General features: G+C 43.5%; 1 protein-coding gene across 6 annotated transcripts in view; it reads right to left on the reverse strand.

Moving 5' to 3' along the window:
• PDE1B (phosphodiesterase 1B) overlaps positions 1-15,083 on the reverse strand; it is a 464,528-nt gene that overhangs the window by 396,096 nt on the left and 53,349 nt on the right. For 2 of the 6 annotated variants that reach the window (XM_077297904.1, XM_077297903.1), the window contains exon 2: positions 8,430-8,538. In XM_077297904.1, coding sequence (XP_077154019.1) covers positions 8,430-8,538 — 109 coding nt within the window. Of the gene's footprint in view, positions 1-8,429; positions 8,539-8,802; positions 9,236-15,083 lie in introns of those variants that run through there. The other 4 variants (XM_077297906.1, XM_077297909.1, XM_077297907.1 and 1 more) reach the window with 4 other exon arrangements.

Raw genomic sequence — 15,083 nt, forward strand, 5'->3', positions numbered from 1 at the left:
TAATGAACGGTGCAGAGCACTATATGGCACAGCTTTCTATGGTACAGCTATGGGGCAATAATGAACGGTGCAGAGCACTATATGGCACAGCTATGGGGCAATAATGGTGCAGAGCACTATATGGCACAGCTATGGGGCAATAATGAACGGTGCAGAGCACTATATGGCACAGCTATGGGGCCATAATGAACGGTATGGAGCATCTATTTTTATTTTTGAAATTCACCGGTAGCTGCTGCATTTTCCACCCTAGGCTTATACTCGAGTCAATAAGTTTTCCCAGTTTTTTGTGGCAAAATTAGGGGGGTCGGCTTATACTCGGGTCGGCTTATACTCGAGTATATACGGTAATTAGCTTCCAGGGAACATGTAGAGGTGGTATTATCTAGGACTCATTCCGGCCTCCATTGTATATTGGTAATGGGTTTACTATAAGTGGCAATACACGGATCAGGACGAAAACAAACATTTATGGAATGTACATCTGTGCTCCTGAGGACAAGCCTGTGATATTGAAGGCACTGCAGGGAATGTAATTGCTTCCACGCTCACCCATCTAGTGCTGCGAGGTGGTGCAATAAATGTCTCTGCAGTAAGAGATTGGCCTTTTATCTGTTCTGTGGATGAATTAAGAGTGAATTGCAATAGACAGTTTTGCTGACTACTCCATATGGATATCATTTTGATAGAGCATTAACATGGGAACTGTTGCTTGGTTTTGCTGCAACTCACTCATTCAGATGTAACTCTTTCAAAGATACAGAAGCTACAGCGAAAAATAACACTGACCTACTATACTCAAAAGAATACACCGGGGCCCCGATTTATCAGTTTTCACCAATTTCCTGCCATAAAATTGCTTGAAATGTGGAAAATAAATTTCACAAAGATATTGCAAATTTGGGCATTTTATACCAGTCTTGACCAGCTCGGCAAACTCTATGAAAAATAAGCGGGGTTTATAGTTAGAGGGTGTATGGCTAACTGCGGCCTTGAATCTCCTGCTCAGCACCCTAAGACATCCTCCCTCTTCTCAATTTCCGACCCTCCACACCAGAAAAGGGGACCGGAACGTACCGCTGTCACCAGTAAGTAGACGCAGTACGGGTGTGTGCTGAATGGCACGGTTATAATGCATGGATCACGCCAAAACAGTGCCGGAGAGCTCAGTGACATGTCCTCTCACATTGTGCACCAGCCATGCCCCCTCTAAGATTACATACTTATACATATAGAGTTAAAGTCTGAAAGTACATGGTCACACAAATAATCCTGGTTCCCATACCTTTTTGGATACTTATATTTACTGCATAAACCTGTATACAGATATTCCTGATTAGAGACATCATTGATGGGATCAGTGTGTCGTTTGGGTAATCAACCAATCACAAAAGTTCACACTGCGGCATCACCACAACATGGAACTAACCCGTGCTACCTTCTCACAACCAGCCGGGAAATGAGACAAAAAAAAAATTACGGATATACCGTAAACCCATTCTGTTTATTTGTTCTTAATTTACAAACTATTAGACACAACACAAAAAATATCTCAAATCAAAGTTAATATTTAAAAAATGCATGAGAAATCAGCCTGTGCATCGGTTTTCATCCTCCCAAGTTTTTATCCTCTTAATATATTGCAGACATCATATTATATAGCATTGTGTGCCTACATTTGCTCATTTTGCCTTTCTACTCAGCTACTTCTTCTCTTTTCTCTTCTTAGAGCAGAGGCTCCATGTAGAAACAGGAAGTATCTTGTCCATGCATGAATCATTACCCTCTTCAGCTCCTGACCCAGCTGCTCCCTCCTACCGCCTGCAAGGGACTTTTGCAGTGTCTTATGACTCATACAGGGAAAATTAACCTCCTGTTTCTACATAGAGCTTTGAAGGATTGAGCTAGTTAGTTTTTAATGATGTGATGTCACAGACCTAATGAGAAAGAGAAGAATTAACTGGGTAGAAAGGCAAAATGAGCAATTGTAAGTACAGTGCTATATACTGTAATATGATGATTGCAATACATTAAGAAGGCAGCACGGTGGCTCAGTGGTTAGCACTGCAGCCTTGCAGTGCTGGGGTCCTGGGTTCCAATCGCACCAAGGACAATATCTGCAAGGAGTTTGTATGTTCTCCCTGTGTTTGCGTGGGTTTTCTCAAGGTACTCCAGTTTCCTCCCGCACTCCATAGACATACTGATAGAGAATTCACATTGTGAGCCCCAATGGGGACAGAACTAAAGCCCTGCAGAAAATGATAGCGCTATATAAACAAAGAAAAATAAATAAATAAGAGGATAAAAAGGTTGATGGGAGTGCTTCTTTAATTCTGCAACTTGTTTCTGTAGCTTTGTTCACACTTGTTTCTGTTTTAAGAGGACGCATTATGGAGATGAGAGGTCTGTTATGATCAGAACTTACCAATTTGTATTTCTATACAAATTTAAGCTTCATGTAAAAAAGGCACTGATCAACAATAAACCAAGTCGATCAGAGCATGTTTAAAGGCCCTTCTAGATGGACACATGCAAACGTTATGGGGGTAAATGATCCCTAATGCGATCGTCCTGTTCTACAATTTACATGTTGTAAGCAGCATATTCCTATCTACACAATGACATCAAACTGCCGACGGCTGTGATTTTTAGGCAACCTGAAAAAGCCAATCAGCTGATGAAAAAGAGGCGAATAATGGTAATTACTACACCACACTGGATGCAAAAGAAAACTCCTGAAAAAGAGTGAACAAAAGAATTTTAAAAAGTTTGAAAATAGCTTTACCTATTTGTGCCAATGAGCATGTATGGTGTTGGATAAATAATAGGTGGCATATGAACACTATATCTTAGGACGGATTCACATGCCTGTGTTTCACGGTACAAGTGCAGTCTGCGATGCAAGAATTGGTTGCGTGTCTCCTGATCCAACATCTACAGCCTCATAGACAAATATGGGTTTTACTAATACTGACCTACAAGGCCATCTATAACCTGTCTCCTCCATATATCTCTGAACTAATCTCCCAATATCTTCCCTCATGTAATCTCTGGTCCTCCAAAGACCTCCTTCTCTCCTCCACACTTATTCGCTCCTCACCCAACCGCCTCCAAGACTTCTCCCTTATATCCCCCATCCTCTGGAATTCTTTGACCCAACACGTCCGACTATCAACCACATTCGGATCCTTCAGATGGAACCTGAAAACCCACCTCTTCAGGAAAGCCTACAGCCTGCACTGACCCCGCTGCCTCTTCACCACTCCCGGAGCTACCGTCTCACCAACACCGGAGCTCCTGCAACCCTCAACCTACTGTCTCCTTCCCCATAATCCTGTAGAATGTAAGCCCGCAAGGGCAGGGTCCTCGCCCCTCTGTATCAGGCAGTCATTGTTAATTTGCTTACTGTAATTGATATCTGTAATTTGTATGTAACCCCTTCTCATGTACAGCACCATGGAATCAATGGTGCTATATAAATAAATAATAATTATAATAATCAGGAGACTGGTTACCAGTGTAAATGTAAAAAAAACATTCCGGTGTCTGTCGCGTACCCCGGCGTTCTGCTTCCCTGCACTGTGTAAGCGCCGGCCCTAAAGCAGAGCGGTGACGTCACCGCTGTGCCCTGCTTTACGGCCGGCCGGCGCTGACACAGTGCAGGGAAGCAGAACGCCGGGGGACGCGACAGACACCGGAATGTAAGTATGTAGTGTTTGTTTTTTTTACATTTACACTGGTAACCAGGGTAAACATCGGGTTACTAAGCGCGGCCCAGCGCTTAGTAACCCGATGTTTACCCTGGTTACCTGGGGACTTCGGCATCATTGGTCGCTGGAGAGCTGTCTGTGTGACAGCTCTCCAGCGACCACACAGCGACGCTGCAGCGATCGGCATCGTTGTCTAGATCGCTGCAGCGTCGCTAAATGTGACGGTACCCAAAGACAATACATCATTGTGGTACAAGTACAGTACATATAAAAACTAGTATTAAATGGAAAATGTAATGCATTAGGGTGATTGTTTTCAATACGGGTTTCTAAATGACACTGCCAAGAAGGCCATCGAGCTTCATTGAGATGGCTCCAAGTCGGGTTCCCTATACAGATGCAAGGTGTTTGTCGGGATCAATTCATATGTGAGTGGCGGGTTTCTCGAGCTTCTCCGGTCATTCCATGTCGGTGTAGTCACAGGCTAGTCCAGAGATAATTACTGTACTTAGAAGTCAATCATTGAATAACAAGCGTAGGTTAATTAGGTAAATCTTCATTACAAGACTCAGTCACTCCCTTATGCCATGTTAATTCACCTATGAACACCATTTAATGTATCAATCTTTATATATCACGTGCTGACAGGTCAAGATCAAAAATTGTATCTCCGACCAAAGACATCTGTAATGGTTTCACTGATTTTTTTCTTGTCTGATTATTGCTTCTATGATTGTAACCAACAAATAGTGCTACAGACCTAATATTTCCCCGGCTAAAAGAGAGAAACGTAGTATGCTCATGTAATATTGCCATAATGTGCTACACATAGATGTACCAACGGTTACCTTGACTCGGATAACACAGCTCCGGGATATCATGGAACTAAAAACTAAAAAAGTGTCATTGAACATCAATCTTTTAATGATGAATGACTTATGCAATGTTATCTCAATGCTTTTAAGTAAAATCTGCCACTTTATTTATTCTGTCCAAAAGTATGGTTTTCACTGAAATTCTCCCGCCTTAGGAATAGATGGGACTAAACAAGGGCCGCCCTTGACCGGCTTCTCCCTGCCCCACTCCAACAGATTGACAGGTCTCTCCCGTGAGTGTACATAGATAAAGACTTGGCAATCAACTGGGTGGGGAATAGCTGGCGTGGGAGGCGCGGTGTTAGTCCCATCCATATCTATGGTCCCTGAATGGCTCAAGAATCAAGGGACAGATTCCCATTAAGCGACATAACCTTCTACAAGTTACCAGTATATTAAGTGTATACAGTATAAACTAGCCAAGATCTATTCAGACCTACTCTGTACACCCGTGATCGTGTGACGTTAGTTGAAAACTAATCACTTTAAGTAAATAATTAGTTAAGTAAATAATACTTAGTATTATTAAAGTACTGAAAAGTATTACTCCTTTGTCACTAATAGAAGAAGAAAAAGGATAATTAGGATTGTCTAAGACAAGGTTAGTGACCCTATCCGGGGCAAGTTCTAAACATCAGGAGGGATCGCTGGGGAGTCAATAAGGCAAATAAAAGAATGCATTAGACTATATACTCAGCATGCACTGTAATCATTTGGAATTATTTTAGTAGGGGTAGTGGTTATTGAGTGGAAATAAGGTAGTTTCAATTTGAATACGATTAATAACAGTTGTATTTTCCTGTAAATTAGGAGGGGTTAGCGCTCAATGGTCTCTTTGGGACCAGGTGTGTTCTGCAGTGTCTGATTGTTGGATCAATAAAAAGGAAACGGTCAGGAGATTTATCCTGCCTGTGTTATTGCAGCTATGTATATTTTATATCGAAGTGCTGCGGTGTTTCAGAGAAAAACTGATCTTAGATGATTAGTTCAAGGCCATTTCCCAGTGTCTTCTCCTCACCCCACACTGACAGGTCTCTCTCTATGGCCACATTCACATGTTCAGTATTTGGTCAGTATTATACATCAGTATTTGTAGCCAAAACCAGGAGTGGGTGAAAAATACAGAAGTGGTAAGTGTTTCTATTATACTTTTCTTCTGATTATTCCACTCCTGGTTTTGGCTTACAAATACTGATGTAAAAAACTTACCAAATACTGAACGTGTAAACGTGACCTGAGTTTGTGGATAGAAAGATAACAGTTTGTTAGAGTGGAATGGTGACCCACTGGGAACAAGCCTTAAGGCCCCGTCACACATAGCGATTTACCAACGATCACGACCAGCGATACGACCTGGCCGTGATCGTTGGTAAGTCGCTGTGTGGTCGCTGGGGAGCTGTCACACAGACAGCTCTCTCCAGCGACCAACGATCAGGGGAACGACTTCGGCATCATTGAAACTGTCTTCAATGATGCCGAAGTCCCCCTGCAGCACCCGGGTAACCAGGGTAAACATCGGGTTACTAAGCGCAGGGCCGCGCTTAGTAACCCGATGTTTACCCTGGTTACCAAAAAAAACAAACAGTACATACTCACCATCTGATGTCCGTCAGGTCCCTTGCCGTCTGCTTTCCGCTCTGAGTGCCGCCGTACAGCTGTGCTGTACTTTCACTTTCACTTTGCGGCGCTCAGTCAGTGTGGGAAGCAGACGGCAAGGGACCTGACGGACATCAGATGGTGAGTATGTACTGTTTTTTTTTTTTTACATTTACGCTGGTAACCAGGGTAAACATCGGGTTACTAAGCGCGGCCCTGCGCTTAGTAACCCGATGTTTACCCTGGTTACCAGTGAAGACATCGCTGGATCGGTGTCACACACACCGATTCAGCGATGTCAGCGGGACCTCAACGACCAAAAAACGGCCCAGGCCATTCCGACACGACCAGCGATCTCACAGCAGGGGCCTGGTCGCTGGTACGTGTCACACATAGCGAGATCGCTACTGAGGTCGCTGTTGCGTCACAAAACTTGTGACTCAGCAGCGATCTCGCTAGCGATCTCGCTATGTGAGACGGGGCCTTTAGACTAGTAATTTGAGAGGTTTAATCCATGGCTGGCTTTTCAAAGGATATTTTCTCGGAAATGTTGCAGAGTTTTTTTGAGTGAAACATAATTGACCGCAATAATGCCGTGATTGGGCGGTATGAATCTCCAGACAGGTTCCCTTTAAATATTAAAGATTGATGACCGTCCCGACTCTCATTACTGTCCCGTCTCTCAGGACTGTCCCATCTCTCAGGACCGTCCCATCTCTCAGGACCGTCCCGTTTCTCAGGACCGTCCCGTTTCTCAGGACCGTCCCGTCTCTCAGGACCGTCCCGTCTCTCAGGACCGTCCCGTCTCACAGGACCGTCCCGTCTCTCAGGACCGTCCCGTCTCTCAGGACTGTCTCGTCTCTCATGACCGTCCTGTCTCCAGTTTTGTGATCACCAGAAGAAATGACAAACACTGTGCTACACAGGCAATGTTTCACAATCAAAAACTACATATTCTCAGTTATTACTTATATTGCTATGGTATAAGTAGCAATCCATTCTACCTCAAGTCAGCACATTTACCACCAACTCTCTTGTCAATTTTCCAGTGCAATATCTCTAACATCATCAGAAAATGGTCAACACGATGATGAGGAAGGTAGTGGAGCTTTTAGTACAAAATGTAACCCCCACTTTCTTCCCTCCATCTCTAAAGCGAATAAGAAGAGTTTTTCCAAGTCAGGACACAATAGGTTGAAACTAGATACCAGCTTGACTTAAGAAAATGTAAGGTCGCATTTATTTTAATGATATGAACATGACCATATTCTACAACACTCTTGATGTCTAATATGGGAAGCATCCTTTCCAGATTCCCCTTCTTTAACCAATGTTCAACAATTGAATATAATTGATGACTTGCTCCGGAGTTACTTCACTACTTGGGTAAGCAGACCATGTGGTTTGTGAAGATACATGTTGTGTGGTCCGCATTATGGACCACTGGTCACCCAGGGTGTGAACAACGTGTGCTGGTACCGACGCCACTGTACGCGACCCTATCCGTATGATGAAAAGTGGCCTAGGAAGCACTTTTCGCTGCCATGCTTTTCCTTTAGCACTCTTAGGGTGGTTGTTACAATATTCACATATAATAAAAGATCCTAGAGATATGTAATATTGATAAGATGAGAAGTCATAATGCAGAAAATCTCAACAAATAAAACCTAATTCACTCCTATGTGATAACAGTACCTATGAATGATACTGCCATACAGATTCCCACATTTGTACCGCAATCTGAAGCATGTGATCATTATATTCGCCACTAACAATCCATCAAGTAGTCACATCACCGGCGAGCAATCTACAGATTAACATATTATCAGTAATTAGATAAATCATTAACAATAGCATTTGACATCTGCACGGAGCAGACGCTTCAAGTGTTATCTACAAGAGACAATGGTGCAGGTTTTGATCAAGGGGTTAATGAGAATTTTACACGGGAGGTTGCCATGGTAATGTTAGCATTAGTGCACTGCCATGGCTGTGCTCACTTATCCCCAAATGCATAGAAAAATAATAATTGTGCTAAATGCAGCATACTGCCGAATACGACAAGTCCGTGCACCCCGAATGCGTCTGGCTAAATCAATATGGTGATGTGATTGGTGGCTTGTGCGGAACGCTTTTGTTTTCCAGGCGAGCTGGAAACCACCGTTTCTCAGCAAAGATGGGATTCCTATGGGTGGTCTGCGCATGTGGGGAGGGAAGTCCCTTAACCCCCCGTTTGCCAGGTACTCACAGAGCTCTCAGTTTGACCCACATCTTCTTGCTCGGGGCCGATTTCAGCTCGAATGGAGACGTGCATCCCTCCAGCAGATCTTTGTCGACGCTGGGAGACTCCATCATTCCTGCGGAAGAGAGGAAATCATGTCAGTCGTGTGATATAACTGTTTATTTCGGGCTCTTGGGTACGTCATTGCAGCCAAATGGCAGTTCAAGATCTGACGAGACGTTCAGTGACGGGGGACATGATTGATGGACACAATATTGACAAACCTGATTGACATATACGACCTGTTTGTTAAAACTCATAATAAACATGTGACCAAGACCACTGGGGGGTAAAAAGGAGCAATGGACAGTTCCTATAAGCACAGAGAACTACAACATACCCAAACAGCAATAGACGGATCAACCTGCCAGGACAGATCTGTGCCAGCACGGAAAGGGTTCATGCAAATTATCTTTCTCACATGTTCTGTGGTCTCCCCTGCGTCCTTCAGGGAAATCAGTCCATTCTCCTTGCGTTGTGATGGATAAATGTGGGCAGCAGGAAGGGGGGGACTAATAGCAGCAGCAATAGCATGAAGCAGGACGCCTGCCCCTTCTGCAGAGGGATCTGCACGCGTGCTACTGAACGAGATAGACGATGGTCTACCTCTAATCCATGGAGATCCTCCCCCAGCGACTCGAACAGGTTATTTATCACACTCTGCACACAGTGTTTCCATCTATGCTGCAGGATTTCCATATGACCTGTGCGGGAAGTCCGGCTCTCCAGAGGTGCCACATGTCTCTGCCATGGCAATGTGACATTTCCTAAACAACGGATTAGCCGCTCGTCAGCAGAAAACTGCACTGCACCAAAAGCACAATACTTTACAACAGATAAAAGAGGATGTACTCATTAAATCCAAACCATGACTCCGTTATTAACAGAGATTAGCATATGCAAAAGCCTACAAAATACGGACAGGCGGCACTGAGGGGTTTCTGGCTGTGCCCATGTCCGAATAATCAGCATCAAGCGGAGAATGCTGACAGAAGTAAATGACCTGTGGCTGCAAGTTATCTATGTCTATACAGAGAGATCCCTAAATCACAGATAACAAAGTGGCTTTCCGTGGGTTGCTAAGCAACACCCCGCAAACACACAGTCGCCCATTTAGCAGCGGACCATCTAATATACTTTGTATTCAGCCCTGGGACTATAGAAATGTCACTGACATGGAAATGTAACGAGGCATCCTGAACAATCCCCATTGCTATTCAGGTGATAAGTTGCAGTATGGATATGAAGGAAACATTTGCCGAGTGACTGATTTATCTTTTAAGATAAAGGCCAGTTTATTGTGAGCGGAATATTAAGGAACACTCGCAAGAGGCCACATAGAAATGTGTCTGTGTATGTTTTCATCAGTAAGGCACATAAACAGAAGAAGGCCATGCTTTCCTCGAAACCTACAAATGAACTCCCCGATATCCCACCGCCACTCAATGTCAAAGGTCATGAATCCCAAGCAAGCATTTGCACAAGAACTGTGTTGTAGCACACAGCCTTCGCTCTCATTCAAATGTCCGTGTTGCACGTACATGTTTTATCCGTTTTTTTCACCGAGCTCTATGTAGGAACAGGAGGTCAATTTTCCCTGTATGACTCATCAGTCACTGCAAAAGTCCCTGGCAGGGGGAGGAAGAGCAGCTTGGTCAGGTGTTGAAGATGAAGAGGGGAATGATAAATGCAGAGAAAGGAGGCTTCCTGTTTCTACATAGAGCAGAGAAAAGAGAAGAATTAGCTCGGTAGAAAGGCAAAATTAGCAACTGTATGTACAAAAACTAGTGTTTGCATTACCATATTTTGAGAGCTATAATTTTTCCATATTTTGGCAGACCGAGGGCTTGTTTTTCGCGGGTCGAGCTGACATTTTTATTGTTACCATTTTCAGGCACATGACATTTTTTGATTGCTTTCTGTTCTGATTTTTGGGAGACAGAATGATCAAACACTAGGAATTCAGAAATTGTTTTTAGGGTTTTTTTTATTGCTGTTCCGCATGTGGTAAAACTGATCAGGTGGCTTTATTCTTCAGGTCAGTACGATTACAGCGATACCACATTTATATTATTTTATGTTTGGCCGCTTTTTCATCATAAAAATTATTATATAGAAAAAATAATTGTTTTTCACTTTATTCTGAGAGCTATAACTTTTTTATTTTTCCGCTTTTGGATCTATATCGCAGCTTGTTTTTTTGCGGGACAAGATGGCGTTTTCATCGCTACCGTTTTGATTTTGATTTGACTTTTTGATCGCGTTTTACTCTACTTTTTATTTGGCAGCATGATGAAAAAGCAAAGGTTTTTGCTCTTTTTTTGCGGTGTTAACTGAAAGTGTTAACAAGTGTGACAGTTTTATAGATCGGCTTGTTCCGGACACAGCAATACCAAATATGTGTACTTTTTTTTTTTACATAAATATATTTATTGGTTTAATATTTATTCTTCTGTTTTATTTATTTTGTGATTTTTTTTTATAGTTTTAAAACATTCTTTTACTTTTATGTTATTTTTTTTTACTTAGTCCCTGTATGGGACTTCAATTTTTATTTGTCTGATCACTGATCTCACACAATGCAGTACAGATTTATTGCATTGTATGAGACCTGTCAGTGTTACACAGGCAGATTGCTTGTCATAATCAGCTGCTGGCTGAGTCTAACAAGCCACTGCAGCAGGCAGACCCGGAAGTCATCATCACGTGACCTCCGGCTGCCGGGACAATGCGAGATCCCCCATGATGTGATCGGATCTCATCACGGGGGGGCATTGGAGAGGTGAGTACAGCAATGGTCTCCTTCTGCTATCTTCTAAATGCCATGATCGCGACATTTAGAAGATAGCAAAGGATTTAACATCATTGGGACCTGACCCAATGTCCCGATGAGGTCACCTGTCAGAGCTATCGCTCTGCTCAGGAATCGCAGCGCTTGCAGGACCCTGGGGTCCTGAGCCCTGTCAGACCACCAACCGCTTATAAATGTCAGCGCTGCACAGAGCCCACCTAGCGCCGATGTTTATCTACCATGGGCGGTTGGGTAGCGGTTAAACATGGACATGTGAATGGGGACATATATTAGGGAGTCATTGAGACTAGGCGCTTCATGGAGGCTCTGCTTGAAACCACTTTAGGGAACTATTCTCCCCTAAAAGCTATAGTATTAAAGCAAACCTGTCAGCAGGATTTTGCTAAGTAAACTACAGACATTATCAGGCTGGCACTGTTATACTGATAAAAATGACACCTGGGGTGAAGAAATCTGTCTTGTGGTTCTTGTGTAATCGCTGTTAGAAGTTTTCAGTTAATGATATGCCCGTGTTTCGGGGAGGGACTGTAGGCAGAGTCTTATCTTCCTGCTCTAAGCCAGAGAAACCAAGGGAAGATCTGCCCACAGGTCGCCCCGAAGCACAAAAAGTCTGTTTCTCTGTCTCTATGATGAGGAACATGTTTGTGGTAAAAACAATGGTAGAAATTAATTTCTCCATCTTTTCCTCATCCAAGAGAATCGGATCCCAATATGACCACACTCTGATCATAGTGTCATTTGCATAATCGACCCGATTCTTTCTCTCGAGAAAATCTACGCTTGTCTGCACCTGCCCTTAGACAGTTTAGATAAAAGAAGCCTAGTGTGTCAGGATTTGCATCATATAAATATGCTGTTTACATCATCACAAGCAAGAATACAATGGTTGAATAACATAACAAAAATAAAGCAAAGTAATGAATGAGCCTCACGAAAAAGACTTCCATAAAGGCCATAAGGCTATGTTCAGACATTGCGTGTAAACCGCTGCGGAATCCGCACAAAGAATTGACATGCTACGGAAAATACAACACAGCCTTTCCGCGCGGTATTTTCTGCAGCATGTGCACTGTGGATTTAGTTTTCCATAGGTTTACATGGTACTGTAAACCGCATGGAAAACAGCTGGAAATCCGCAGCGGCCAATCCGCTGTGGATCCGCAGCTAAATCCGCACCGTGTGCACATAGCCTAAAGAAGCTGCTTACAAAAAGCAAGATTTTTGGGGGTTTTGCATTTTTTTGCAGCTTTTTTTTTTATAAGGATTATATTTGTCATTTGCCTACAGTACATATTTAATAAAGCTAGTTTTATTCAACAAAAAAGCAGCCAAAATGCGTTATGGCATTTTTGCACTCTCATTGCTTTCTATGGTGAAAAAATTAAGCAGTCTTCCAATTCAATCAAGAAATACAAAACAATCGTGTGCATGAGATTTTTGAGATCTCGTAGCTTTTGCTTGTACTGTAAAAAGCAGCTTGTTATTTGCTTAAAAAAGCATAGTAAAAAACCCTACAACATCGCAGCATAGCCTAACGCTCTCCGACTAAATATACAAGACCAATCTTTATTAGTCAGATATCAGAAATATTTTCTATTGTATAACAGTACAATGCCCGTCTGTAATTAATGTTATTACATTAACGGTCATTAAATCCTATACTGTGGGGAAGATGTCAAAGTGACGGCTCTGCCGCCTGTCAATGTTATCCATGCACAGTTTCTCGTCTGTCGGCGGGTTTGGGCCTCGGACTGCTGTTTGAGGAGGGCATGTAAGTTTGACCAGGGGAGACAAGTGATATCACCTACCCGATCCCTGCTGTTCTTTTAAACTCCCCATTAATCTGTAATACTAAACATTATGGAGCCCGGATTTCACTTCAACAGCAACTTGAGTCGGGAACTGTGCGGAGGGGTGAGGGATGGCTTCGTCACTGTAGGACATGTGCCCAGCAAGGTCTAGGTGTACTAGCGTCTCTCACAGAGAAATATATGCATTTTTATAAGTATATTGCTGCCTGTTTGTCATCATATATTAGCTTCTGATTTGGTATCCCCGTTCTATGACGTCCAAATGCTCTGACAGAGTGCATGAATAGAGGTTCACCTAAATGGAAAATCCCTTTAAAGATAATCTGTCTCCAAGTTTTTGTTATGGAATCTGAGAGCTTCATGATGCAGGGGCAGAGAGCCTGATTCCAGCAATGTATGATTTACTGGACGGCTTGGTGCAGTTTTGTTCAACCTGCCTACACCTTTGATTGGCAGCATCCTGTGTACACTGTACATTGTCAGCAAGCTGTCAATCAGTGGTGGGGCTGGGTTACACATAGCTGGTCTGGCTGATAAAATACTGATTGTATTGAAATTACGGCAAGCTGCTGAGCAAGTGACACATGCCTGGAGTCAGGTCATCTGCCCCTACATTATGCTGCTATCAAATTAAAAAGCAAAAGCCTGCTGATGGATTCCCTTTAAAAGAGTATCCCACATAGACATTAATTACCCTTCCACACAGTGGTTGACATGTTAAATCACAGGGGCCCCAACTGATAGCTAACAGGGGGTCCCAAGTCCCCATGGCATCTCACAATAGGACCGCAGTGAGTAGGATCTTCAATAGAGCAGCACTTGACCATACATAGTGTTTCTCCATTCACATTCATCGTCTATAGCAGACCTGGGCAAAGTGTGGCCTGTGGGACAAATCCAGCCATCTTGCTGTTCCCATAGGGCCCGCGAACTGAGACAGCCGAGGGGCTGAAAACAGTGGCTTACGGACCGCACCTTGTCCTCCACAGCCTGTCCGCCGCCACTCACTGTCACCGCTATCTATCTGCATCCTCGGGATGCAGGCAGCGGTGAATGCATGGGGGAGGAGGGGCCGCCAGCCCCTCCTTGCACCGATCAATGTGTGAGACACCTGACGCAACGTCATTTTATCGCATCAGCTGTGCACTGTGGAGAATGGGAGCAAGGGGAGTATGTGGTGGGTATTTTTCCATGTGCATGGGATGTTTGGCTGGAAATGGGGAGCCTATGGGGGTCTCATGCTGGACAAGAGAAGGCTATGGGGATCTTATGCTGGACATAGGGACACTATGGGGGTCTAATACTGGACAAGAGGAGGCTATGGGGATCTTATGCTGGACATAGGGACGCTATGGGGGTCTAATACTGGACAAGAGGAGGCTATGGGGCTCTCATGCTGGACATGAGGACACTATGGGGCTCTCATCATGCTGGACATGAGGACGCTATGAGGGCTCTCATGCTGGACATGGGGACACTATGGCGCTCTCAGTCAGGACATGAGGACGCTATGGGGCTCTCATGCTAGACATGGGGACACTATGGGGCTCTCATGCTGGACAAGGGAGGCTATGTGGGTCTCATGCTGGTCATGGGGAAGGCTGTGTGGGTCTCATGCTGATCATGGGGAGGCTATGTTGTGATATAAGGGCTGTGTGTGCTTATACGATATATACAAGGGGCTGTGTGCAGGCTCAATCATATTTAGGAGGATGTCAGTGTCCTTAATTCTGCACAATATTAAGTGATACAATTAATAGTAATATAAAATAATTATAATTGATATGTTAATATTAATATTAAGCAGAATTAATTTCATCCTATTGGTTCCGGCCTCCCGAACAGTCACAGTCTCTCATGTGGCCACTTGGGAAAATGAATTGCCCACCCCTAGTCTATAGGGGTGCTGTAACCAGTCTACATTACTTTCACAGAAATTGAAAGGTGGAGCATAGCATATATTTTACATTATATATATATATATATATATATATATAT

This window comes from Ranitomeya variabilis, chromosome 3, assembly GCF_051348905.1.
Source record: "Ranitomeya variabilis isolate aRanVar5 chromosome 3, aRanVar5.hap1, whole genome shotgun sequence".
Classification (NCBI taxonomy): domain Eukaryota; kingdom Metazoa; phylum Chordata; class Amphibia; order Anura; family Dendrobatidae; genus Ranitomeya; species Ranitomeya variabilis.